The sequence below is a fragment of the Penicillium longicatenatum genome (genome assembly GCF_028827895.1).
Source record: "Penicillium longicatenatum strain IBT 33135 chromosome Unknown contig_7_segment0_segment0, whole genome shotgun sequence".
Lineage (NCBI taxonomy): Eukaryota > Fungi > Ascomycota > Eurotiomycetes > Eurotiales > Aspergillaceae > Penicillium > Penicillium longicatenatum.
In genome coordinates, this window is record NW_026643124.1 from 4617869 (window position 1) to 4644932 (window position 27064).

General features: G+C 49.9%; 10 protein-coding genes across 10 annotated transcripts; 5 read left to right on the plus strand and 5 right to left on the minus strand.

Annotated features, from left to right (window-relative positions):
- Positions 1-151: 151 nt before the first annotated feature.
- Positions 152-2930, minus strand: N7484_011992 (beta-mannosidase; the record flags this gene model as incomplete). Its single annotated transcript, XM_057122379.1, has 5 exons — positions 152-967; positions 1020-1261; positions 1309-1739; positions 1797-2750; positions 2809-2930. 5 exons carry the CDS (start codon positions 2928-2930, stop codon positions 152-154), a joined length of 2565 nt encoding a protein of 854 aa, XP_056968133.1.
- A 2022-nt stretch (positions 2931-4952) lies between these two features.
- N7484_011993 (uncharacterized protein) lies at positions 4953-7365 on the plus strand (the record flags this gene model as incomplete). The annotated part of the gene is made up of 3 exons (XM_057122380.1): positions 4953-5182; positions 5242-6340; positions 6391-7365. The coding sequence occupies 3 exons, from the start codon at positions 4953-4955 to the stop codon at positions 7363-7365; spliced, it is 2304 nt and encodes a 767-aa protein (XP_056968134.1).
- Positions 7366-8052: 687 nt separating this feature from the next.
- Positions 8053-9430, plus strand: N7484_011994 (glycosylphosphatidylinositol-alpha 1,4 mannosyltransferase I; the record flags this gene model as incomplete). Its single annotated transcript, XM_057122381.1, has 3 exons — positions 8053-9039; positions 9093-9200; positions 9257-9430. The coding sequence occupies 3 exons, from the start codon at positions 8053-8055 to the stop codon at positions 9428-9430; spliced, it is 1269 nt and encodes a 422-aa protein (XP_056968135.1).
- Positions 9431-10295: 865 nt separating this feature from the next.
- N7484_011995 (DNA damage response protein RcaA) lies at positions 10296-12653 on the minus strand (the record flags this gene model as incomplete). The annotated part of the gene is made up of 5 exons (XM_057122382.1): positions 10296-12084; positions 12147-12298; positions 12350-12444; positions 12496-12558; positions 12617-12653. 5 exons carry the CDS (start codon positions 12651-12653, stop codon positions 10296-10298), a joined length of 2136 nt encoding a protein of 711 aa, XP_056968136.1.
- Positions 12654-12817: 164 nt separating this feature from the next.
- Positions 12818-14689, plus strand: N7484_011996 (Y-family DNA polymerase; the record flags this gene model as incomplete). The annotated part of the gene is made up of 2 exons (XM_057122383.1): positions 12818-12955; positions 13010-14689. The coding sequence occupies 2 exons, from the start codon at positions 12818-12820 to the stop codon at positions 14687-14689; spliced, it is 1818 nt and encodes a 605-aa protein (XP_056968137.1).
- A 629-nt stretch (positions 14690-15318) lies between these two features.
- N7484_011997 (uncharacterized protein) lies at positions 15319-17139 on the plus strand (the record flags this gene model as incomplete). Its single annotated transcript, XM_057122384.1, has 1 exon — positions 15319-17139. One exon carries the CDS (start codon positions 15319-15321, stop codon positions 17137-17139), a length of 1821 nt encoding a protein of 606 aa, XP_056968138.1.
- A 456-nt stretch (positions 17140-17595) lies between these two features.
- Positions 17596-18990, minus strand: N7484_011998 (uncharacterized protein; the record flags this gene model as incomplete). Its single annotated transcript, XM_057122385.1, has 3 exons — positions 17596-17995; positions 18049-18635; positions 18694-18990. The coding sequence occupies 3 exons, from the start codon at positions 18988-18990 to the stop codon at positions 17596-17598; spliced, it is 1284 nt and encodes a 427-aa protein (XP_056968139.1).
- Positions 18991-19744: 754 nt separating this feature from the next.
- N7484_011999 (thioredoxin family protein) lies at positions 19745-20111 on the minus strand (the record flags this gene model as incomplete). The annotated part of the gene is made up of 2 exons (XM_057122386.1): positions 19745-20042; positions 20089-20111. 2 exons carry the CDS (start codon positions 20109-20111, stop codon positions 19745-19747), a joined length of 321 nt encoding a protein of 106 aa, XP_056968140.1.
- Positions 20112-20452: 341 nt separating this feature from the next.
- On the minus strand, positions 20453-21634 carry N7484_012000 (uncharacterized protein; the record flags this gene model as incomplete). The annotated part of the gene is made up of 4 exons (XM_057122387.1): positions 20453-20922; positions 20976-21112; positions 21165-21380; positions 21429-21634. The coding sequence occupies 4 exons, from the start codon at positions 21632-21634 to the stop codon at positions 20453-20455; spliced, it is 1029 nt and encodes a 342-aa protein (XP_056968141.1).
- Positions 21635-22007: 373 nt separating this feature from the next.
- Positions 22008-26969, plus strand: N7484_012001 (uncharacterized protein; the record flags this gene model as incomplete). The annotated part of the gene is made up of 8 exons (XM_057122388.1): positions 22008-22346; positions 23181-23360; positions 24406-25001; positions 25064-25493; positions 25545-25679; positions 25728-25855; positions 25908-26282; positions 26333-26969. The coding sequence occupies 8 exons, from the start codon at positions 22008-22010 to the stop codon at positions 26967-26969; spliced, it is 2820 nt and encodes a 939-aa protein (XP_056968142.1).
- Positions 26970-27064: the final 95 nt, after the last annotated feature.

The following is a 27064-nucleotide window of genomic DNA, read 5'->3' on the forward strand; positions in this document are numbered from 1 at the left end:
GCTTGGGCAGCAAACATGGCCGACGCTCCAAAGCTGAGGAATTGTTTTCCTTCGATTATGGTTGGCACAAGGAAGTGAAGTAATTGAATTCAATTTTGGTAAAATATCGGCTAGAGAGCTCTCCAGGTCTCATCCTTACAAGATACCGTGACTAAATGGCCACACTCTGAGCAGATTCCTCGTGTCCCAAAAATCTGTATGTCAGGCTTGAGATGTTCGACAATCCCGAGATATTCACCTGTTGCACATCACCGGGGACAATATCCAGCGCGTTGTCACTATATTTGATTCCGTCTCGCTCCTCGAAAACAAGGCATTTGACAGGTTTCAGGGCGGCAATCGTCACAGTCCGAATATCATCTGTAGTGGTAACCGAGCTCAAGGGTTTGATCTCAATGAGTGGTGTCGGGAGATCTATGTATTTGAAAGGCTGTGGCCAGTCGACGTCCCGGGCTACTAGTTCGTTGTTCACCCACACTCGTGCAGCCAGCACATGAGGGTCCGGCTCTGCAACATGGTCGATGAGTCCGTCAGTGATGATATTGGTAGTGCCATTCCCTGCAATGACAACATTTTCGCGGACCACCGGAGGGCGTATCTCTTTCCCGGTTTCAATGGAAATGAATCGCAGCTCCACTGTCCCATGGAGATCCTCTGGCTTATTACTGACAACCCATAACTGATACTGACTAGTGAGTGCTGGCTGAGCATGAACCACACTCCAGTCATGATGCTCGCGCTGCACACCCACAGCAATAGGATTGAGCACCCTCTTGACCGCATAATATGCAGGTTTCGGTCTGAGGAAATAATCGACGATGGCCCAGGAAATTGTCGGCCAGCAATCGTTGAGCTGCCAGAGAAGGGCTCCTCCACAGTGTCGTTCATCGCCCCACTGACGCCGCCAACCACGATACCCAAACATCATCGTCTCAGCCTGTACGGCTTGAGTTTGGTAAATATATGCCTAGGTGTGTCAGTGTCAAGGCCACTACTTATCACAATGGGTGAGGTCTCACCTCAAGACTTCCACCATGTGGAAAACGGAAATTTTCTACCAAATAGGTGGCTATCCGCCGCTCGTGGCCATCCGCCTTGTTGTGAAAGTCCATGACCTGAGATTGGGGATGGTGATCCTTTGGATTTCGAGAAAATGATTTGATTGTCTCCATGTGTGGGAATGCCTCCATGCCAAATTCGCTGTTGAACCGGCCACCCAAAGTCTCAAAAATCTGGTATTTTTCCTGGGTCCCATGCCATACTAACACATTTTAGCAGATTCTTGATGATGAGGAGTAGAAAACATACCGTTCCATTGATGCATATCGCCTACTGTGGGATCTGATGATATTTTGCCATCACCCCACGGACTGCCTGGATGATAGAAGGTCCCTGGACAATGCTCCGAAGTCACCTCCGGGAGGAGCTTCTCGTAGATGTACCGTGCGGGGAAGTCTGATTTAAGCCAACTTTCTGGATCTTTGTCTTCGAAATCATAAGTCAAACCAACTGACTCTTGTACTTGATAGTCTTCGTTGTTACCGACGTAGATAACAATAGACGGATGGTGGCGTAATCGCTGGATATTATATACGGCTTCTTGGCGCACAGATTCAAGTAGGGATGGCCATGTGGGATAGTTGCCACACCCAAACATAAAGTCTTGCCATACCAGCACTCCCAGCTCGTCGCAAGCTTCATAAAACGCAGAATCTTCGTAAATACCACCACCCCATACTCTAGTGCCAGTGTTAATTGGGTTTGTTTTTTTCTTTTGATGCGAGAGCTATACATACCGGATCATCACTTGTCGACCCTCCACCATTAGCTCAATCCACTTGCGGTACCGTTGAGGAGTGATATTTGTCAAAAGACTGTCTGCAGGTATCCAACAGGAGCCTCCACAGAAGATATCCATTCCATTGATGCGGAAGAAGAAGGATTTCCCATGTTTGTCCGGCTTTTGGATGACTTCCGCAGTTCGGATTCCGAATCTCTTGGATGTTTGATCCACGGTCTCTTCTCCGTGAAGTAGCACCACGGATACCTCGTACATAGTTTGATTACCATATCCGTGGGGCCACCAAAGTTCAGGTCGATTCACACGAAATGCAACTTGGGTGTTTTGCCCACTGGCCACCGGGATTTCTTGGCGAGCAATTTCGTTCCCTTGTAGACATAGACTAAAGCGAGCTGTGTATTCTTCCACATCCGGTGTTTCGACCTTAATCGTTGCAACAACCTCAGCGGTCTCTTTATTCGAGGAGAGTTTTGCTTGAGGCCACAGGTCAGCCACGCGTGCGGTATAAACTTCTAGTCGCACCGGACGCCAAATGCCCGCCGTCATCAGCACTGGTCCCCAGTCCCAGCCCCAATGGTATTGCGCTTTTCTGACTGCCAGACGAGACATGTCTCCGTTGAACCCTACCCATTTGTGGGATTCGTCCTGGCTACGAAGTTCACGAGCCTTGAGTTCGGCACAGTCGAATTCAATCTCCAGTGTATGCTCGCCCTCTGCTTGCATTGCCTCCGTGACGTTGACTCGATGACCCAGGAACATGTTGTCAGACTGGAGGATTACTTTACCATCCAGTTTAACGGTGGCAAATGTGTCCAAGCCATCAAAGATCAAGTCAATCGCGGCATGTTGGGGGACGGTCGGTTTTGCAAACGTAGTGCGGTATACCCATGACTTTTGGTTGACCCAGCGTGCTTTGAGCTCGTTCAGCTCAGCAAATGGGTCTTCAAGTCTGTTTAGATTCTCTTAGTGTCCAATGTCAGTTTCTCCTTTGGCTGCAATGAGCTTACTTGTCGTTATCGAGCAGATCCTGTTGCACGACGGAGGGCACCGTCGATACGGGCATCCAATCTTCTGTGGCCTGGTCCCGAAACGACCACCCGGTGGAAAGAGAGTAGCTCTTCAGCTCCATGTTGTGCGGGAAAAATGTTTTTGGATAGCGTTGATTTTGCGACAGCTGTCTAAGCTATTTAGATGAACAGTGGTTATCTTATCGATAAGCTACCCCACGGACCTTCCTCTTCTGGTGCGGAGGCTCCGAGCACGTGATATAGACACCTCATACAACGGGCATCAAGTCCAATCCTCCATCACCATTTAATCTCTCACGTCGCGTGATCAGGCAAGTCCTGACGCTGTGCTTCCCAAGGTTCAAACCCGCAGTGTGATACAGCCCTGGTGGGGTTTCCAGAATACCGAAAGACCTGCACTTTACCGGATTGGCCACGGAGCCATCTCCGCCCAGCTTCAGGCACTACCAACTCTCCCCCTTTCGACGGAGAAAGCGCCTCTCCTCATCCAGGGTTCAGCCACACCAGGCAACTCTCTTTTTCATGGTGCTATATAGATTGAATAGGACATCAGCATTTGAGGTCAGACAGCTTATGATCTTGAAAACCACTGAGAAGCCAGACCAATTTCACGCTAGCGTCCTCAATCCCTCTAACCGAACCAATCATCGCTCCCGCTTCTGAGTCCGGAAGGCAACGGCCCTTGGTAATTCGGCTTTCTCATCAAAGACGACATTTGGTTAGACTTGGCGTCACAGTTCTCCTCAAACAACCTGGGGATTCTACAACACCGCATGGGCGTTCGCAAGCCATGCCTATTTCGTTCCTATACAGCTCGTTTGCCACAATTTACATCCACGCAGTTCGGCATTCATGATTGGGCTTGAAGTCATTACCACTGCCTCCTCTTTCCCCTCGGACCCTTGACCTAAAGTGGATATCGTGCCCGCTGTAGGGTCTCGGCTTTGGCCTTGCTCTGACAGTGATTGGACAACTGATGGCACGTCCCTGCCCCGCCTGATCAGTATACGAACGATGCGTTTCGGTCCCGCACCGCTTAATTTCCCTGCCTCCATACCCGATTCACGAGGCTTTACCCAGGTAATTAGCCACGGGGTATCTGCAAATCCCCGCGAAATGCATGTGTTCCATACAGGGGTTTAGGAGCCCAAGGGCCGAACTCCCGGACTAATGGAACATCTGATATTAGATCATTGGCGGGGCGAAATGCCAGGACAAGTCTCCCATCAGCAATTTGGTCTCAAGCGTCGTCCCCAGGCGATCTTCCGGTGTTCTGCAGGGTTCGTTCCACTTCTGCAACCTAGGAATACCCTGCTGCTAGCCGAGTCGACAAATCTGGGGAATTTTCCCCTCTCTGGAGAAATTGCGACAGGGGCTTCGGCGCGTGGGATTAACCAGTGGCGTTCGAAGAGCATGCGCTCCGTAATTTGCCTCAGTGGCATCCTTCATGACCCTAGTCCGGCTGGCGCGTGGCACTTCTCGGTAAGACAGTAGGCCACCGGTATGTCACTCGGGATTCACTCAATGCTCCACCTAGACCTTGTCGACAGTATCTACCGGCGTTCGGCAATAGCAATCCAAGTGGGCCAGAAAGGTTCTTTAGATGACAAGCTTGAAAAGCTGTAGGGGTTTTGCGAATCCCATGCCATTTGACCTCAAGTAGACATAATCTAGTGCCGATAATCCCGCAAAATCAATCGGAGTGACCTATCCAATGAGCGAATGCCCATCCGGGGCCACCGGGGGCAACAAAGACCCCAGACTTGAAATGCGGGGGAGAATTAGGCGGACAAAACATTGCTACTTCCATTCGGTCTTAGCTGCTGCTCACTTCGTTCTTAGCCTCGCGCGGGCCTTCTCCCTGATTTTCTCTTGGCCCTATTTTTTCCCACTTGTGCTCATCGACAGATCCCATTCTGACACGATATGATCTTTATGGTCGGCTCAGAGCGTCAAAGCCAGTCCCTTTTATTTCTTACACAACTTGAACCTGTGTTCTTGTTGCTCTGACATCTCATCGTACAACTACGGCTTACGCCCCACCAATGCTATCACCCCATTGCCTCTAGAGTGTTTAAACTATGTGATTCGTGACCTTTATTCCGTGATTCTATCCTGCAGCTATGTTCCACACCTTTGAAAGTTTCGAAAATCCGACAGTAGCGACTCCTGTCAAAACTCGCCCCGCCACCGAGCGCCGCGAGTCAGTCAGTCGCCGTGTCACAACCTTGCGCGCATGTACATCATGTCGACATCGGAAGATTAAATGTGATGGCGAAAAGCCATGTGAGGCATGTCGGTGGTATAAGAAGGCGGACCAGTGTCATTACTCTGACCCAAGGCCATCCAGAAGGTGAGTTTCTAGCGGTGTGCAGCGTAGATCTGGACTACTGGCTAAACATTATGGAATAGGCATGTTGAAAAGCTTTCCACGACTTTGGATGAGTACCGCGGCATTCTGGGAAGGCTCTTCCCCAATGTAGCCCCCGAGTCCCTTGTCAACCTGTCACGGGAAAAGCTACTTGAACTCACATCGGCGTCGCCGTCAACCTTGCCGGCACAACTCAACACGCATCATGCCGCTTCACCTTCGACATCGGGCTCCATAGAGGCCCATGTGTCTCCACTGTCTAATGAGGATGACAACCTTGAGTCACTACAAAGCATGCCAGAGGAACTGGACGATGGCCGCCACAGTCATTCTAGCTTCTTGATTGAGGGTGTTTCTGACGATGTCAACGCATTGTCTCTGTCATCACGACAGCCTTCATCTTACCTCGGGGTTTCGTCCATTCAGGCTGTTCTCAAAGTTATTCTCTGGCTAGATCCAGGCTGTGCTTCCTTCTTTGCTCGAACTCCAGCCGTTCACCCGCGTGACGAGGTGGATATTGAATATGATGCTCCAAACTCATGGCCTCCTCAGCCGCCAGTGACTCCGCCCCCACCTTCAATTCCACCAAGTGAAATGCAGATGCTGGATGCATACTTCTGTTATTTCCAAGCCTTTGCTCCAATGATTGATGAAAAGTCTTTCCGAGAATCTTATATGACTGGTCACCGAAAGGATGACCATTGGCTGTCCCTGCTGAACATTGTTCTAGCACTGGGTAGCATCGCTGCCACGAGTCCAGATGACATGACGCATCAGACCTACTTCTTGCGTTGCAAGAGTCACTTGAGCCTTAGTTCTCTGGGAAGCTCTCACATTGAGACTATTCAGGCTCTCGGTCTCATCGGTGGTTGGTATTGTCATTACATCAGCCAACCAAATCTAGCGTATTCTGTCCTCGGTGCTGCATTGAGAATGGCAGCCACACTGGGATTGCATAAAGAGTTCTCGGAGAGCAGACAGACTCCCGGACCCGCAAAGCTTGCCTCCATGGATCTCAAGCGTCGAGTCTGGTGGTCGCTGTTTGTCATGGATACATGGGCAGGCATGACATTGGGCAGACCTAGTATGGGTCGCTTTGGTCCATACATCACTGTCAAACCACCAAATTGCCGAGATAAGGTCCGCTATGTCACCAAAACTATAGCTTGTGTTTGCTAACTTCTCTTTAGGAAAATTTTCTCGACATTCTTCCGCTCGTAGAGAACATCCGCTTCGCCAAAATCGCAACGCAAGTCCAGGAGTCTCTGGCTGCTGCGCCACTGGTCAAGCATCAGGAAATGGCCCACGCTGATGCTCAACTCCTTGATTGGTGGGAAAATCTCCCACCAATTCTCAAAGACCATGAGCCGTGCACGGAATCGATTAGCACTGTTCGCACCGTCATGCGGTGGCGATTCTACAATCAACGTATGCTTATCTATCGTCCGACACTGTTGAGCTATGCTATGCGCCGTGTGCCATATATCGCACTCCGAGTTGAAGAGCGCACTGCAATTGTTAAATGCCGTGAAGTCGCGGAGCTTTCCATACAAAACATCGCCGCTACCGCGCAGTTCAATCAGCTGTGCGGTTGGAATGCCGTCTGGTGGACATTCCAAGCATCCTTAGTTCCCCTAGTGGGACTATTCCTCAATGACCCCACTACAGACGATCCTCGCGCTTCAATAGAATCCTGTCAGGCGCAGGTCGAGACTGCCATGACCATCCTCGCGCGGATGTCAGCTTATGGCCATACTGCAAAGCGATCCCTGGATGCCGTGTCGCGCATTTACGAAGCTAGCAAACGTGGTGATGACCTTGCTACATCGACCGCAGGAGTTATACCAACGACAATGTATTCTGCTGGTCGGGATTTGAGCTCCCTTTTCTCACCACCTGAGCCTGCGCGTCTAGGGATGTCTCTGAGTGAAAGCGGGATTTCGGATACTCTTTCCGCCCCATTTATTGACGACTCTGGTCAGTATCTTTGGGAATACCTGAGCTGGAGTGACAACAATCTCTGGCCTGGGATGGACCTTGATAATCGTGGTGATGCAATGGCTGTCTTGACACCGGACCATGATAAGGGCGCTAAGTTTGCCGCGCAGCCGTATTTCGAGCCCTTCCCAGAAACATATTTTGGTAATCAGCCTTCTTATTATTGATGGCGCTATCGGGCTGAAGTCAATGTAGCCACCTGGAGCCAACACAACTTGCGAAATAGTCGAGATACTATGGTTGGGATGTACACTGGTATCTTATTGGACCAATTCTTTGAGGGATGTATATTTTGCAGCTGCAATCGTGGAAATTTTAAGTCAACCCTTACATCGATCATTTTTTCAACTGCTATGCAACTCGCACATATATAGTTTCTTTAGAGCACTTGAACATCACCTCGGGTGACGATATTCTAAATCGAAACAGAGCTTATTGCAGAGTGATTCAGCGACTGGCGTGCTCGTTGGGTGATCTTTAAAGTGGCGGCCCAACAACCCTGAACGTGCCCGCCAAGGAGGGTCAAAGCGGCGGGGCAACTAACCGTAAATAGTCTGCCAGATCAGAGACCGCTGACTCAGCTCCGCCCTCCACCGCGACATTTCGACAGCGCTGAGGCCAGTAAACATCGCAACCGGATCTGATCTCAGCGATGAGATAATAGGGCAATTACGGAGCTCTACTGAGGAACATCAGATCAGAGCTGGTTGCAATAGAGGATATTTGCTGAATTGTTGTGCTGCTGCACTATCAACCACCCCCGAACGCCTGGATAACCTGGCCAGGGGAGCTCACCATTTTCCAAAGACCATTCCTTACCCGCGAATTGTGCATTGGTATCTATTGCAAAAATAATGGCCCTTTTTGACTCTGCATCTCGCGTCTTCATCGCGGCGACGGTTTTGCGCCTCGTCTTGCTTGTCTATGGTGGCTGGCAAGATGCTCATTCTGCCGTGAAGTACACCGATATCGATTACATGGTATTCACCGATGCTGCCCGCTTTGTATCAAATGGAGACACCCCTTATGCCCGAGATACATATCGGTATACGCCTCTATTGGCTTGGATGCTTCTTCCCACAGCCTGGGAAGCACCCGGGCCGTGGTCATCGGTGACCTTTGCCTTTGGGAAAATCCTCTTCGCGCTGGCTGATGTTCTGGCTGGATGGCTGGTCGTGCAGCTTTTGACTCGATGCTATCGATTGTCACAGGAGCGCGCCCTGCGCTATGTAGCCGCTGCTTGGTTATGGAACCCCATGGTCGCGAATATCAGTACCCGTGGCAGTTCGGAAGGCTTGCTCGGTGTTCTTGTTGCGGCGCTGCTGTGGGCTACCTTAACAAGAAAGGCCGTTCTGGCAGGTTCGATCCTTGGTCTGGCTGTCCATTTCAAGATTTACCCATTCATCTACGGTATCTCGATTCTTTGGTGGTGGGATGCGGAAATTGATGGCGCTATCCCTGCTCGCGATATTAGCTGGTTATCTCAGGTCCTGAGATTCATCACTCCTTCAAGAGTGAAGTTGACCTTGACAGCACTTATCACTTTTACTGTGTTGAATCTCGTTATGTATCTTCAGTACGGCATGCCCTTCCTCCACCACACCTTCTTCCACCATCTCACCCGTATCGATCACCGGCACAATTTCTCTCCCTACTCTACTCTGCTGTATCTTTCTGCGGCTGGGAATGCCGAATCTCATTTCGAGGCACTAGCATTTCTTCCGCAGCTGCTGCTTGTGGTCGTCGCCATTCCATTAGTGCTGGCGAAAAAGAGCCTTGCAACCGCCATGCTGGCTCAGACCTTTGCTTTTGTCACGTTTAACAAAGTTTGCACCAGTCAGGTATGTTCTTCTCGCTTCTGTTCCTTGTCAGCATTTAAATCTAACAACAACAGTACTTCTTGTGGTATCTCATACTCTTACCATTTTACCTCCCCTCGTCCGCCTTCATCCGCAAGCCTGCTTTGGGCATGTCTGCGGCCCTTTTGTGGGTTATCGCACAGGTATTTATTGAACTTTCTGTTGACCCATGAGATTGCTTGCTGACCATACTGGATAGGCTCTCTGGCTTCAACAAGGGTATAATCTGGAATTCCTTGGTCTTTCCGCCTTTGCTCCCGGTCTCTTCCTCGCTTCCCTATTTTTCTTCGCTGTCAATGTGTGGATCCTAGGAATTATTGTCCGCGATGGAGGTGAGAGTTTGGAGCTAGATTCTCAATACAAGAAGGAGTAGAGATGTCAGATCCTGCTGTTTTTAATGCACATTTCGCCGTTCCATCTATGAAATTGAAGATACCTAGGCCCATGGCTGAAATGTACCATATGGCTTCGTTGATGTTCACCTGTTTGAAGATTCGCACACTCTTTTTCTGTATAGAGCCTTTCGACTTCATCACTAGGAATCTATCCATCGGGGCCAATGCCTTGAAAAATCCTGTAAAGAGTCGACCTGAGTGCAAAATGATCCATGGTCCTATTCAAGGGTCTCTCCAATGCCGTGGAAGATACGAACGGGTGACTTCACCAGTGGTTGGCCTTGAGCTATCCAACGAAGAGCCGGAAAGGTCAATAATCGCTTCAACATTTGCAACAGACCTACCGACCAGACGTGGCAGCGGAGACGGGAGATACCACATCCGCCTTGCAAAAGAGGAACATTACGACCGAGGTATACTGTTTTTCCCAATCCAAATGCCAGATTCTATTCCGAACTTGATACTTGGTGGTGGCGTGGTACTAGCCAGTTAGCAACCAAGATAGCTTATGAACAAAAACACGACGCAAGTAAACAAGGGCACAATGATGCGTATCGTAAGGCGTGATTACAGAGGGGAGTGACTCGGATGAAAGGAGACTTATATCTCACAGGAATACGAAAGCAAGTTCAAATATTGGAAGCATGGAAGAATACCAGTGTATGTTCAAGTGGGGCGTGATAACTGAACACCTCAACGGTATTAGGCAAGGGCCAGTGTTCGTACTTCAGAGTAAATTCACGTGAAGCCTATGATCTGGGGGGTATCGATGCATTGAAAGTTGAAATCACGCTATAAAACTATGCGACACCGATGAATCTGGGGGAAAAAAGCACACGGATATCAACGTTTGCGCCTAAACCGGAATCGCAACTCCTCATCACTATCCGAATCCCGAACTTCTCGAGGCCGTTTCTGGGTGCGACTGCGTGATGGTACGGGCTGTGGTTCGGGGGTGGGGTTAGGACTGGCAGACAAAACCATCGACTGCTGTGATCTCCAAATAGTCCGGTCACTCGGTGTGTCTGTCGACAGATCCTCTCGTTCCGTCGGCTCATCATTCCTTACAGGCGCCTTATGACTGGTAACCCACTGGTGCTCACCAATACCAAAATCCTTTCTCGTCACCTCTTCCAGGGGAACGATAACACTCTGCACTCGTTGGCGTGCATGGCGTGGCTCCCCTTTTCGTCGGAATCGTTTGAAATTCTTTCGGCCATTCCATTGCTCATCCCATCGATCATTGTCGGGATTCTCTCGAGACAATCTTTGACGGGCGGGAATCTCCATTTCTTCAACGATGGCTAGATTCCGCAAATCCTCGACATTGGCATCTTGGAAGAGATGTGCGTCTTCTTCGGCCTTTCTCTGTTGCTCTTCTTCGTCACGATGCTTACGTGCGGCTTTTCGAATGTCTAACTTCGCACGCTTAGGCTGCGGAGCAGCTTCCGGCTCCACATGCATAGGTCGACTATGACGACCTAAGTCCAATTCTTCTCGCCGTCTCTTCATTGCTCGTGCACCAGGCAGCAAATCTGTGACCACGTCTTCTTCTGCCTCTTCCTCTTTCCCCGGGGGTTCGAGTCGTTGAGAGGGTTCGGGCTCAAATTCCATCACCGGAGTATCATTGATGTCATCATCGGGCGTGTATGCAGGTATGCAATCCATGTCAAAGCCATCATCAAAGGCCTTCATTTTGCTTACAAACTTGCGCACTCGAGGTGCCTTGGGTTTTGAAGAAACCATTGCCCTGTGGCCTTGTTCAGAAGCAGGCGGTGGTGAGGGTGAAAGGGTGATATTTTGAATTGGTTGCGGTTGGGGTTTCGGAGGTGTTGCGGAAGTTGATGTTTGACTCGATCCTTCCTCACGAGGAAGAGGGCGACAGAGTGGAGAGGCGTCGTTACCCAAAATAGCATCTAGGAACTCTCTCTGTTCAATCACGCGGCGATCAATCATTAAAGCAACCTCATTGCCCACCTCAATGGACCAATCTTCATGTTCGCCTTTGGATCGGAATCGCACAAGCACCACTTTGCCAGGCCCATCCTCTCCAATGTCCCCGCTTTTCTGGCCCGCGGCCTCTCTCATAAATTCGACAATCTCAGCTGCTGTAGTAACACCATCTTGTATTTGATATAAAAGGGCCTTTCCTTGTCCATTATTGATCGCCGCTTGTAGATTCTCGAACTGAGCGGGATCTCCGAACACAAAGGTGTAGCCTTCGAAGACATTTATGCGTGCTGGGTTGGGCGCAAAGGCAGCTGCAGGACGAGTAACAGGTTCGTTACCAGGGGGTGGAAGATAGTCTGTCTCATCTGGCCATGCGGCATCGAAATCGGTCTCGAGCGGGGATAAAGCCTCGTCGTTCTCAAAGTCAGTTGGGGTAGTAGCGTAGACCAAAGCATCAATGTAAGAATTTTTGACGATTGCTTTGCCATTGGTCAGCGCCTGGAGACCCTTGGCTGTATTCCGTTTGCTCTGGACCACATGAGTGGTTTGACCCACGATGTATGGAATGATGGTCTTGATATCTAGGTCCTCTAGTTTGGACCGAACTTTGGCTAAGGGGTCTTCTACCCTCATTTCCTTGGAAGAGAAGGAGAAGCTTAAGACCACTGGCTGCCATCTTACCCTGTGAATAAAGGACGCATCAGAAGAGGTTTCACGCGGAGGGTTGGCGTGGAAAATACGGACCGAAGAGGATGACCATATCGACCTAGCTGAATGATGTGCTCATCCCCATTTAACACCCGCTCTCCTCCTTGTATTTGTTCTCCATCCACAAGTGTACCCTTTTTGGAGTTCAGATCAGTCACGGTGACTTTGGTTCGTGTGTGTGGACGGGTCTGTATATCTGTCAGTCGGTGAATCCGTCGATGTTGCATAGGGCATCGTACTCCATCGCGAGGGGTGACGCGAGAAACTTCGATTGTGAGGTGCTTGCGGGAGATCGTATTCGCAGTCTTCACATTGTCGGAGATGGCGCGATGGGCTGGCCAAAGTTAGTTGAGGTCTTCGTGTCATTGTCAGAAGTTTGACATACCGCCATCCTGCGGGGGTCGGCCAAATAGATACTTCTTCCCGGGCCGCAGCCAGACACGCTTCCCTTGTCATTGTGTCAGCATACTCTGGATGCGATACCAAAAGCAGTTCTAATATCCCACCATCCAGGAAGTCGCCCGATGAATCCAAGATCCACATGGAGAATGTTGCTGAAGAGCCAAAGAATCAATCATGAGACAAGTTCCACGTGAAGCGAAACGCGTGATCACGTGATCAGGCGTCAGTGGCGGTCGTTGCCTGAACTATACTCTTCCGCCGGTTCACACGTTTATCAAGGTTTGACTGATGGACAAGTGCTGATTATGGTGTCCCCTGGTGGGCCTGTCGAAGATATGAAGCCTGATACGGCGCAGGAGGAGGAGAATAGCGATACCTTGAAATATCAATTACTCGGGCCCTCTTTAACCAAAGCGGGTCAAGATGCGGTTGATCAGCAAATGGTACAGGTTCTACGATTGAACACTCCGACTTGGTTGCTAAGATCAATCTGATAGGTTTCTGAAATTATTTACAAAGCATCCAAAGGCTCCAAATTTTTCAACCATGAGCAAGACCGCGATCGAAACCTAACCGTCAAGATTGAGCGGATCCTTAAAAGAAAAGCTCATCTTGAAACCTTGGATCTCAGTCATGACTTGCGACGAGCAGATGAATACCTGGCTGAGTTGGAATTGACTCGAGATCTCTCTCAGTACGTGATTCATGTCGACTGCGATGCATTCTTCGCCGCCGTTGAGGAACTGGACCGGCCTGAATTGAAAACGGTTCCCATGGCCGTAGGTAAAGGCGTTCTAACCACTTGTAATTATCTGGCGCGCAAATTTGGAGTGCGCAGCGGAATGGCGTCTTTTGTGGCCAAGAAGCTCTGCCCTCAACTGGTTCTCCTTCCAATGAACTATGACAAATATACGGCGAAGGCCAAGGAGATCCGCGAGATTCTGGCACAGTACGATCCTCTATTTGAGAGTGCCAGCATCGATGAGGCTTACTTGAACATCACTGCCTACTGTGCCGAAAACGAGCTGGATCCGGAAGAAGCTGTCCAACGAATGCGCGCTCAAATCCTGCAGACTACCAAGGTGTCTGTATCGGCCGGGATTGCCGCAAATGCTAAAATAGCAAAGATTTCATCTAATAAAAACAAGCCCAACGGCCAATTCCAGGTTCCGAATGATCGAGCTGCTATTATGGAGTTCATGCGAGAATTGCCCGTGCGCAAGGTCAATGGAGTGGGCCGTGTCTTTGAACGAGAACTAGGCTCCATTGGCATTGAAACCTGCGGCGATATCTATCCACACCGCGCCCTCTTGACCAGGTTATTTGGTGAAAAGGCGTTTCAATTCCTGGCCCAGTGTTACCTGGGTCTGGGCCGAACAAAGATCGAGCCGGTTGAGACCCACGAGCGAAAAAGCGTGGGAACTGAGACCACCTTTCACGAAATTGGGGACAAGGACGAGATTCGTGCCAAACTAGACTGGGTTTCACGGGAACTGGAAGGCGATCTGGCACGCACACAATTCAAGGGTCGAACGCTGGTTCTCAAAGTGAAATTGCACACGTTTGAGGTATTGACTCGCCAAACTGCTCCATCGAGGGCTGTCTCCCAGGCGAAAGACCTGTATGATTTCGCACTGCCCATGCTAGCTAAATTAGAGAAAGAAATCCCTGGAATGAAGTTGCGATTGCTTGGTCTGCGTTGCACGAATCTGGTTAGCACCAAAAAGGCTGGTATCAACTTCTTTGGTGCCGCAGCTGTGCAGACCAGGCCTACCTCAACAGAAAACCCCGGCTTTAAGGCTGCTGATCATGAAATTACGGCCGAGGAGGCTTTTGAGGATGCCGCTCGCCAGGAAATCCAGGACGAAATGAACGATTTGGAGCAGCTCAGTCAAGAAGCAGTCAATATGCCTGATACTGCCGTACCGACTGGAACTGATCCCTCACCAGCCCAGTGGAATTGCCCCATATGCGGCCGAGCTCAAGTGGCCGATGACCGCGTCTTTAATGAGCACATGGACTTCTGTCTCTCCCGACAGACCATTCGTGAAGCCATTCAGGACACTTCCGATGCCCCAGAAGGGTCAACTGTTCATTCAAATCGGAAGCGGAGACCAACATCCCAGCCATCTTCATCTGACGTTGACCCCAGGCAGAAACGTCTTTTCTTTCGCTAAGTGCTCCGATAGATGTCTCAGTTATAGATCTGTCTGCATTAGTTGCAGCTTCTCAAGATGCACCCGGCCAACAACGATACCCGCCATCAAGAAAATTTCGCACTGCGTTAAGCTGGCCCCTTGCTAAAACTTCCACCGGTGACGCCAAAATCACCTGGCAACTCATTTCCCTTCTGTGCATGGTTGCGGTCTACCCAGCCGGGACCAACCGGCCTATTGGAGGATCAAGTGGAGCATCAGGATACCGAATCCCATGCCAGGACCATGCATAAGGGGTCATGTCAACCTAAGAGCTACCGAGTCACTTGAAATAACATGAATACCTGAACCGCGTATTGATTGAAAACCGCAAAGTCTACTGATATCAATCCTGTTCTATGCCATAATGAAGTTAGTGGAATTCTTGATGCGGTGAGGACTGGGCGTGACTAGTCCCGTTCGGGGCCCAATGTTTTTCTATTGATCCTCCCACCATCTCCACCAGTACACCATCTTAAAACACCCCTTCCTTCACATCAGGCCACTTGCCGAGTCTGAAGATCACACACGATAATTACAGACTTGGTGGGCCGGTGCCATCATGCTTCATTGCTCGCGGTCGCAATGCCATCTCTTGCACCCGCGCAACTATGACCTCCGATAAACAAAACAACGGCTACTCCGCCAAACCATTTACGCCCACCCTCAGTGCGGCCTTTCACCGCTCCAACAAATCTCCTCTGACTCCGAAATTAGCCAGTCCCAGCCCAGGCCATGCTGGTCCTCGCCGTCTCGCCAATCCCGATCATGCTCATCCCTATTCGACTCCCTCCAAGGAAGACCTCCCCGCCGCCACTCCGAGCTACCTCGGTGTCAATGTCACCCCTCGCTCGGGCTCTCGAAACACCCGTCGTGATGTCGGGTTCCCCTCTCCGACAAATACTCTTCCCATATCGTCTCCGCAAACTCCATACGTCCAACCCACTGTCGGCCTGGGCCTCAATGGTGTACGACGGGAACGCAGCCCGGCTCGCGGGGTGAAGCCAGAGCAATCGAGCAGCTTGAGGGCAAAGACACTCAGAGCAGAAGGACAGCAAGTGTCTCGCCCAAATTCCTTCACCGATATGGTCGCTGGCTCGCCCATGTTCTTCCACGCCGCTGAAACACGATCGTCCAATTCCTCCGATGTCGAACAGTCCCGTCCGAAACAGGGGAAGATGCCACCGGCCTCTAGCTTTATGTACGCAAATGGGGATCAAGAACGTCACTCATCACCGGAAGGATCCTATGTCACAACCACCTCTTCCCGCCGGTCGGGAGGACTCCCTCGCGTTGCTCCTACTACCAAACAGGGCCCTTCGCCCGTCCCACGCCTGAAGTCTCCCCGTGTCTCAGACGCAACGTCTCCGCTTATTGAACCCCCAAGCAATTCTAGTCCGAATATGGACCAGGCTATTGATGGTCATTTACCGCGTGTTAGCTCTCCCCCGAGCATCATATCAGATGGGCCACAGCTCCTTTCAATTGGGAAACATCGAAAGTCCTCCAGCATGGACTCCACTGGTCAACCACACCACACGATGTCGCAAAGGAATGGACTTCATGCTAGCCCAGTCATCATGCCCAATATTCAAACCCACTACGCCGAAAGTCCGGCTCCTGTGTTATCCGACCAGGTCCCGAATCTTCGCCCCCGACTCTTCAGTAACGGTTCCTCCGTCTCCACGGACCACTATCAGTCTATGCCTATGAGCCCTGGGAAATCAGAGAGTGGAGAGGTTGCCCTGAATGCTCGAACAGAGCGAAAGATTATGGATTTGGAAATCAGCAACTCCTCTCTACTTGCGATCAACCGAACCCTGGAACGAGAAATGCGCAAGCAAAATGCGGAACTTCGCAGGTTCCGACGCTTAAGTCGCTCCGGTCGCCTTTCCATGGCTCCTTCTACTCGCTCCTTTTCTGGCACGGCGCTGTCAACAACAAGCGAGCTGGACGAAGGCACCAGTGAACTTTCCTCTTCACGATCTCACGATGAAATGTCCGATTTCAGCGACGAAGACTCTGTCGCAGATGACGGAGTCGTCAGTCCTGACACCCTTGCCGATCATGATGCAAAACATCGTGCTCATGATGAGAAACGATTCATGCTCGATCTAGCTCGGCACCAGGAATTCTTGGTGGACAGCCAGAAATTAAACCAGAGCCTTAAACGATGCCTCGGGTGGACCGAAGAGCTTATCAAGGAAGGCCAGAAGGCCCTGGAATACCATGTGCATGTTCAGGATGTTGCGATAGGCGGTCGCGTCCTGTCTCCGGAGGAATTGGGCGAGGTCGGCGAAAGTGGGCGATCTCTGCTGAGCCCATCGGCCCACTACGGTTCATTTATGTCCCCGGAGCTACCGTTTGATGATTCTACCCTGACCGACCCAGCTTCACTCCCTTTACCATCGTCTCCTGGCGGGACAGATTAATCTTCTAATTCTCTCGTTTCCTATCGTTCATTCGCAAAATACCCCAATCTCATATATCATTGTTGAGATTTCTTATGCCTTGTCTTGATATAACGCCTCCCCGCATGCATTTTGTCCTGGTTCTTCCCTCCTTCCGGATACACCCTCTTGTTCTGCGCGTTGACCGTCGGCGCTTCCTTTTCTTGGCTTGATATATCCATCATTGGAGCTGGGTGATAGATCTGGCCCTGATGTACTCGGCCACCTATTGTTTTGATACTTGTGATAGATACCCGATGATCAAATTTATTTGATAGTGTGCTATTGAGTCTAGATGCCTATGATTGCTTATTGAAGAATTACATGATAGCCAATGATCTTGTATGATCGCTATTTGAAAAGAAATTTTTGAATATGTGTCACTGAACCCGAATACCTATTGAACTATCATCCAGTCATCGAAGCAGGCGGCCGAAATTATGAAAATGGGCATCGATCCACTCGCTGCTTCCGAATGTTCTCCCTAATCAATTCCATCTCCTTGCGTCCCTTGCCTTCAAAGTACTTGGGACCCAAATCAGGCGTATAATACCCTTGAGGATAGTACTTGTCCCCTTCATCTCCAGGCAAGGGCTGTCCCAGGGCCCACTTCAATAACGCCGCGGGACCCCAGCGATTCCAAATTGTGGGCTGCACATAGAAAGGTGCACCCTCGTAGAATAACACGAAGTTCCGACCATTCTCGTTTGGTTTTTCTGTAAAGACATCCAGGCGCATGAAGTTTGGCCGTGGGAGAGCCACATAGCGTAGGAACAACCTGCGCAATTGAAGCATTGACCCGAAGAGCGCGGCGAACAAAACAGGGGGCGGATCAATCCTGGAAAATCAGCCATTGGCATATATTGCTTCCATTAGAGCGGCCATACATACATCATAGCAGTTCGAAGTCTGTCATCCATCAAGAAAGAAGTAAAGTACACTCCCAACGGCTTCATAAACCGTGGCAGGTTATAGACCAACACGTCAATCGTCTTATCCGCAATTTCCTTGTTCCTTGGATGCGGTTTCATATGGTGGACCTCGTACTCCTGGCTCCAGGTAGTAAGCTCGTCCAACCAATGAATCCCATCCTGAAACCCACCTTCCCCGGATGGCAATATGGCGTAACTGATACCTAGTGCATCTCCAAGACTCTTCCAGTATGTCCCAACGGCACATTGCTCCATCTCAGTCATCTCGCGCCACTCGTACAGCTTCACAAAACGGATGGGCTCGGTTGCAAAGAGACTCAACGTGTATAACATGTCATCTTCGAGAATCCTCCCACTTGCGCGATATCCCCTGTGGAGGAAGTTGGTTCGGGCGATGGCCGTCTGGGCACGTTCGGAATGGGGGTCGAATGCCATGAATTCGCCGATGAGTGCTCCTGTGTCGGCGTAGCGTTTGAATGAAGTTGCAGAGTCGGAGAACTGAGACGTCTTTAGTAGGAGACTTGATATAGTCGGAATGCCGTATGTCTAGTGGGTTCATATTAGCTTCCCGATTGTGTTCGCTTGGGGGCGTAGGCGTTCCTACTCGGAAAAGGGCAAATTGGAGAGATTTGAGGACGATGAAGGGAAACTCCATTTGAAGAATTGTCTTCTGGATAGCCCAGGCATCTTGATTGGTCATTTTGCTCATCGATTCCCGGGTTTGATAGGGGTATTCCTTGTGCAGGGTGCGGCGTCGGTGAAAGCGGATCGATGATGCCAGGATGAGATAGGTAGTAATAGCTGCTAGGCTATAGATTATTGTTCGTTGGGGCGTTACCTCCCCCAAAGCTTCGATGAGAGTGTGGCACTTCGTGGTGTATGTATCTGTACCCCACGCCATGGTTTGAGATAACCCTAAGGTAGTAAAGGCTGGAATAGCTGAAGTTCTGGAATTTCTGCACTGTTTACGCTAGGTCTGAGATTCCTTAAATACAAATCATCTCCAGCTTGACTATATAGTCCAAGGTTGAGTTTACGCAGACTCGGATTCATTGTGATGATCGCAAGAATCAGAATTGAAGATTTTCCCTATCATACGAGCCCGTTTGACGCGGACCGAGGAATACCAACGACCCCGCGTGCCAACGCGGGGCATTGCAATGACCATCGAAGTGTGCATGACGACAAATCATAGTACACCTGGACACGTTCTATAGATCCATGAAATGGGAGACACCAATATGGAGATCGTGGCGTGAGTATCCACCGTAGCCGAGGTGGAGCGTATAGCGTACCCCCGAATACGCCAATATCTTTGTTATACGTGCACGATGAGTGGACAGGATCTGCTGTACTACATACTCGGGGCTTCGGCCGGATAGCACACCGCGATCGTACGACTCTTCTGAAGCTTGCGGAGTTGGGATCGACCGGATCACTTTGAAGCCGGCAATACCGTGTCTAGGATGCTTTGCAGTGCGGCTGATCCCCGCATCACATGCAATTTCCACAGGTCATTGCGATCTACATAGAAGTGAAGACTCCAGCATATAGCTTAGGTGGTTCTTGAGGTCTGTCAAAGACTTTAATTGCTATTCAACCCAGTTACCCGAGGGCTTTTATTTCGTCACACATCGTGTCCTCGTCGCAACAGGTTAAGCAGTGAGGAGCTTGATGCCATTCGCAATCTGCGCCTGGTCGGCACCGACCACTTCCGTGACTTTTTCTCCTCCTTTGAAAAACATAAATGTAGGCATTGCGCGAACATTCAATTCCTGGGCCACATCATCCGCCTTGTCGACGTCGACCTTGTAAAACTTGATGTGCGTGTTTTCATTGCTCCATTGCTCGATCAAGGGAGCAATAGCCTTGCAGGGCCCACACCATTCAGCGAAGCAATCGAGGACGACAAGATCCGAGGAGGTGAGGATCTTCTCGAGGAACTCAGACATACTGGGTCTGATCAATACTGTGCTGATAGGAACGGGCCAAGTCTTACCTTTTAATCTCGTGGACGGGCATGATGAGGGTCGACTTTAGGATCGCGCAAGAGTCAAGACTTGAAGGCCAAATTTATTAGGACGTGAAACAAAATGCACAGGAAGGTGGGATGAGATAAGTCTGTGAAAGTGGAGTAATGGGATGTTGATCAGAGTGGGATGACGGCTGTGACGACATTGACTTGTCGTTCATTGGTGCTTTCCATCTACATCTTCCCACAACGTTACTCCAATAGGATTGGCCCAGTTTCAAATAGAAAGAAAATCATTTCATTCAAGTCTCTGATTTCAGTGTCTCTTATTCTCATTCTCCACGAGGCATATCTACCCTGATGCCAACATTGTCCGTTGAAAAGTGGCCGTCTATGCCCGCTCCGTGATATATGGGATCCCAGTCAACTTGAAAGCCCGCTCACTGAGCACCGGCTCATTCACCGGTCTATCCCGATTATGAGGATCCTCTACTCCATCTCTCTGGGCAACATTGGACCCGGTGTGTTTCGCGTTCGGCCAGTGGGTTGTTCCGACGCGGCGTTCAAAAGCATCCTTCTTTCGCACTAAATCGCCCTGCGTAGCATCGGCAACGGGCATGAAGCAAGTATAAATAGCGAACCGGGGCTGTTGACTCTTGGGACTCAGGTTATAGTGCGGAGTACGTGAATCCCAAAGAAGCAGATCGCCTGGCTCAGCACACACCTTCTCCCACTTGCAGCCATGGTCCTCCAGCCACTTCATGCCTTGCTCAGTGAAGCCGTACCACTCCGGTGTCCAAGCAGGGATGCGTTCCTCGTCGGCCATTTCGCGATGAAACTGTTCGGAGAGAAGATGTCCGCCTGATTCCTGGATTAGCTTGGACATGTAGTACGTGTGGCATCTCTTTTCTGACCTCGACAAACGATCAAGCCACCATCATCCGGTCCGTTAGGCAGTAGGTTAACAAGGCCTTGCATGCAGCGGAAACCATGTTTCTCAGGATCTTGGTCCTGGTGCGGCCAGGGCTTGTTGGAAGGGAGATCTGTCCGACTGATTTGCGTTAGACATACAGTCATGATGTTTTGAATGGGGCGGCTTTTACTTGGGAAACTGGAAGTTGACTGCGTCGAAAGACACAATCAAGTCTTCATCATCGTAGATCTTTTCAAATGCACCAACCACGCCTGGCTCACTGCGAACATCCCATACGAACTTTTCGTGGGCGAGACCATAGTGGATACACATTCCCTTCTCATTGATCATGGGCAGTTTGTCTTTGTGTACCGTGGCAGGGTCATTGCGATCGAAGCCCAACTTACTACCAGGTGTTAGTATCCCTCAAAGACCCAGAGAGCGGTGGGCTTACAAATCTTCAAGCCAGGAGTACATCGCGTCGGCGTACTTCAGAGCTTTCTCCTGAGCAATGGCTCCTTTGACAACAGCAAAGCCATCCCGAGTGAGGTCGTCACGAAAATCGCCAAAATTTTGATTGGTCCCGTCCATGTTCATCCGACAGGAGCGATTCATGGCTTGGTTAGCCTGTGTCTGAGTAACAGTCACAGTGGTCGACATCGTTGCGTAATCTCTAGGACTATGAGTGTTGGACTTGCACTAAGCTTGTACTCGTGAAGGTTGCGAGATTTTGTACTTGAAGAGTCCGCAGAATATTTATATCCTGCGTCGACTAAAGAGAAAGCATAATTGCATGGGTGACTGTAGATCTCCACAAGTGGCTACTGCTAGTCATGTTCTCCCATCTCCGTGCCAACATTTGGACTCGTTGCCCAGTGCCCCTGTAATTCGGAAAGTGGGGGAGTGGAGGTGGGGGAGTGGAGGTGGAGGACTAGGCTCCGTTCGCATGATCATAACATTGAGATGTTGGAGATAATAGGGCTTCGGATTGCCGGGTCATTTGGTACACTTTTCAAGTCATTCACTGGACGAGATGCCCTTTCATATTATCATCGTGGGTGGTGGGATTGCGGGCTTCGCCGCAGCCATTGCTTTGCGCGGACCCAATAGACAGATTACTATATTGGAACAATCAAGCTTGAACAAAGAGATTGGAGCTTTAATTTCTTTTCAACCAAACGCATCAAGGATTCTCCAATCGACTTGGGGCTTGGATCTACAAGATGCACGGCCATTGGTGGACGAGGGATTCCGTATCTACAACACCGAAGGTCGACTAGTCAACAGCGTACCACTTCTGACCAAGACGGAATACGGAGGGGATCGTCTGTTATTTCATCGACGGGATGTTCACGAAGCTCTTAAGAGAGCAGTTAGTTCTCAGTCTTCTGACCTTGTCGGGGGTTTTGTGAAAATTCGGACTGCGTCGAGAGTGGTCAAGTGCGATAAGCACCTGGGAACAGTGACGCTTGAGAATGGCAACATTCTCCAGGGCGATTTGGTCATTGGAGCAGATGGAATGCATGTGGCTATCATTTTCCATTTCGTAAACACAGCGAGCTAACTATTTTACAGCCATAGTGTTGTGCGCGAGCATCTGCTGAAGGAAGCGTTTCCAAAGCCAACTGGGCTTTCAGGTGAGTCAAATAGTCTTGGTATCCAACTACCGCTTACTGACGCACTTCCCAGCTTATCGCCTTATGGTCTGTCACTTGGTCATGATAACTATTTTAGCTAACTTGGACAGATTCCCACCGATACCCTTGAGAAACACGAACCGGAATTCTGTTCAAAGATCAACCCTCGGGATCCATTCACGTCTATGATCGTTGCTCATGACTGTCGGCTAATAATGGGACCTGGCAGACAGGGAGAGGTGTACGGTCTTACTGCACTCGTGCCAGATGGTAAAAAGAACCTCTTCATTTTTAACTTCTCGAACTGATTGGAATAGACCAAATGAATGAGGACCCGAACGCCAATAAATCCTGGGTCTCTAAGGGGAGCTTGGACAAAATGCTCGAGACATTTTCTGTATTCCCCGGTTGGGTTACAAACATTTTCCAGTAAACATGCCCTTTGCCGAGCTCCCTTGCGTGGAGATTCTGACAGATACTAGACACTCAGCAGATCTTGGATTATGGCAGCTTCATGATATGGTGGGCCTATGCTCCCAGCATTTAATACCCTTAACTAAATGTATTAGGACCCGCTCGAAAGATGGCACTCAGGCCGCGTCATTCTCATTGGCGATGCTGCGCATGCCATGTTACCTACTCAAGGACAAGGTGCTAGCCAGGCGATCGAGGATGCCGAGGCATTGGGTGCCTTCTTCGAGGGTGTGTTGGAACCACCTTCTCCGGAAACCCTGACCAAAATTCTTGAAGTAAGAACCCTCTTGATAATCTGAGCCAAATCAGGGTAGAAACTTACAAGTTCAGGATATTTTCCAAGCGCGATACTCCCGTGCTAGCCTCATCCAAGCGTTTAGTCGACAAGCTGCGCAGCCTGCGGCGGCAAAAGACGGCAAGACGGTGACTATGTACAGATGCCGAGCTGAACACTATCACACCAATGTAAAACTGACGTTTGTTAGGAGTCCCGCTGAATTTATGGATTTTAATTGCATGTACCGAGGCGCTAAAGCATGGAAGGACCAAATGGATGCTACCGAGTCGAGATAGATTATGTAGATTATGTACTTCGGGACTTGGCTGTGAAGCGTGTGAATATCTTTTAGATGTCCACTTTTATCGTCTAGAATGGAAGCTATTCCACTTTTCACCCTCAATCTCCAAAGTCAGATGACTTGTCCCGGTAGCGCAGCCCCACAGCTTCGAGATCATGGGGCAAGTGGCCCGCATCTTGAATGGATCCCGACGTCGCGTTCTCAGCACATAAATGAAAACGCCCATCCTCGTCTTTAATCAGCATCACCATGCCGGACAGTCGCCAAACCCCACGACGTTCCCCACGTACGACCAACACCAGTCATCGATGTCCTCATTGCGACAAGGCATATGAACGACCAGATCATCTCGCGCGTCATTTAGATTCTCGTAGGGCCCTTGTTTACAGATCGAGGGTTTAAATAAGCTAACATTGGAAAATCGGGAAATTCAAGATCGCAACCAGCGCATTTACCAGTGCCCAACTTGTCAACGCGGATTCAATCGCCGGTAGTTTTAATTGACCACAAATTATCGTGCTTTGCTAAAACCCGAATAGGGATGTCTTGCAACGGCACCAGGCGGTGCACGGAAAACAGATCTCGGACGGTAAATCCTCCGTTCGTCGCCATAAAGAGCGCGCAACTGAGGCTTGCGAGGCCTGCGCGTCAGCCAAGTTGAGTTGCGACAACCAAAGACCTTGCAATGTACGCGAAAGACTGTCTGTGGGTTTGTTGAAACGCTCAGCTAATGATCACGCAGCGATGCCAGTTGAAACAGATCGACTGCGTTGCCAGGCCATCGAGACTACCACGTCACAACCAGCGAGGATCGATCTCCGATCCAACTTTACCAACATGCTCTCCTCGCGAATTGACACATGGAATGAGAAATTCATGTGACGTCTCTGTGCTGACAGCAAGTCCCGATTCCAACCATTCAGATTTCAGTGCCCCTCCGACCACCTCTTATACCGGAAGCATTCAGGGTATGTACGATGCATCTCTCACTACTCAGTCAGAAATGACACTAGATACCTTCCTTCCGCGAAACCAGGAACAAGAGCATTCTTATTCAACTCTGAATCAGTTCCCTGCGTTTTTCGAACAAGTCATGCTCCCGAGCTTTGAAACGGACAGCGGACTTCAAGGGCCGCAGCAACCCCGAGCTTTTGATTTTATGCAAGATATCGACTTTACTTTATCGGACAATGATGTTTTCGGAACCAATTTCATCCCTGATCTAGACAAGGTCCTAGACATGGCTCCTCCCTTCTCGGAATTAGACAATCAACAGTCTTCACTCGATGATGAACAGTCCGCGAGCCGGCGTGCTGCTGCTTTCCAAAAATCTCTCTGGTGAGTTCCATTTCAGAGCCCCATCTTTCAGGTTCATGATATTGAATGACTGTTTGCGACAGGCTATGGATACCCGAGAAGAACCAGCACGGGTTCAGTGAAGAGCAAAGGATCCCGCTCCGCGATAGTGACAGTATTCCATCAACGCATCAGACACGCCTTGATGCGCTCAAAATCCCTGGCAAGCTCTCATATCAAGCACGAGACGAAATATTTAAATTGGTACTGCGGACCGCTGGCTCTCGGCTTTCTGTTTCCGCTTTCCCATCGTCTGACTACCTTGATACTCTCATTAAGGTTGGAATAGGCAAAAGAATTGAGACGGACGCATGGATTCACCCATATACATTTTATGACCAGCAATATCAACAGCTACGGCCAGAGCTATTGACTGCGCTGGTCGCAGCGGGGTGTGTGTGCTGTGGCGTGCCCTCGATCAGCAAAACGGGTATTATTCTTCAGGAGATCACCAGAGTCAGCTTGGCGCAATTAGTATGTGGTATTGTCGCTTATCTACAGGATTATTTTTAACATTTTCATCAGGTTGAAGAAGATAACAGCGTTCTTCGTGATCTTCAGTACCTCCAGGCATCCATGTTATGGTTGGATATCGGGATATCGTGTGGGTATACACGCAAAATGCAAATTGCCGAGAGCTTTTTGCAACCACTTTGCACGGTATTCACATTCACTCGTCCTAATACAGAGCCCAAACTAACGTATTAGGCTCTTCGGCGCGCTGCTGCCTTCGACAGGTCAACATACGCTATGATCACGCCTTATTCTCTTGGGGACGACGAGGCATCATTACAACGCGCATGGCATAGTTGGGTACGCCAAGAGTCACTCAAGAGGTATTTTTTGGATAGATCGCTTGGAATTAGATAAATTCTAACAGCCATTTAGACTTGTTTATCATGTATTCGGTCACGACGTGGAAGTTGCTCTGTCTATGAACCGGCCTGCGATTACATCATATACAGAATTCACATTACCCCTTCCTGCCGCTCGGGATCTATGGCTAGCCCCTACTGCTGCAGCATGGAGAGAAATATGGAGATGTCACTATAGATTAATCGGCTTCTCCGAATTAAATCTTTACGACCTTCTCTCCGATCCATCTCTTCTTCCCCACATTGCCCCCGAACTTGAATCTGGGATCGCCAAATCGGCGATCCTGCAGGGCCTTGCACTTCAAGTGTGGGAGTTCTGCCAGCAAAAGCGGTTATCCGGGAATCGTGCCACCACTCTGCTGTGGCTGCAGAGTAGACGGGAAGACCTGTAAGACGGCCTCTGACTTTGTGGCCGAGACTTACTAATTTTATCTGTAGCTGTGCGACCCTCAAATCCATACAGGAGAACTCGCCAGACTCACCACCGGTCACGATTTTAATGAATGAGTTTGTCATGATGTACCTCCACATCGATATTGAGGCGATCCAGCGCTTCGTCGGCAAAATGGGGGAGCGGGAAGCCCGACGTGCGTACCCGAGTCTGCGAGAGTGGAGCCGCACCAAAGAGGCTCGCATTGCCATCTGGCACGCGGGTCAAGTTCTCCGAGCTGCGCGTACAGTAATGGCTTGGCAATTCCGTGGATTTGACTCCCTGTCCATCTATCACGCGTCATTGGTTCTGTGGGTCTATGGGTTATTGCAATGTGGAGAGAAAAGATTGGAAGTACAGACTCCTATGAGCGATACTGATCAGACACCAAATATTCATCTCGATGGACGAGAGGACCATTTCACTAAAGCTTTTCTGGGTTGTGGGATTGGTCGACCTGGCTTGACAATGCATCAGTACCGTGACTCACAGGCTTTTTGTGAGTTGAGTCGGCCTCGATCCGTGATGGCTGTTGCTCGGCAAGTGTTTGAAGGAAACTGCCCTCTTCCTCTACCAGGGGATATTTTGCCACCGATGATCCAAAACCTCTGTTCGCTTATTGAGGATTTGGGGAATCTGCCATGATTCTAGCCATCTTTGTGATATTTGTGATATCAGCCAATGATATCCATCCTGACCTAGGTCGGGATGTGGGGGGGTCCACCCCCACGGGGAACTGT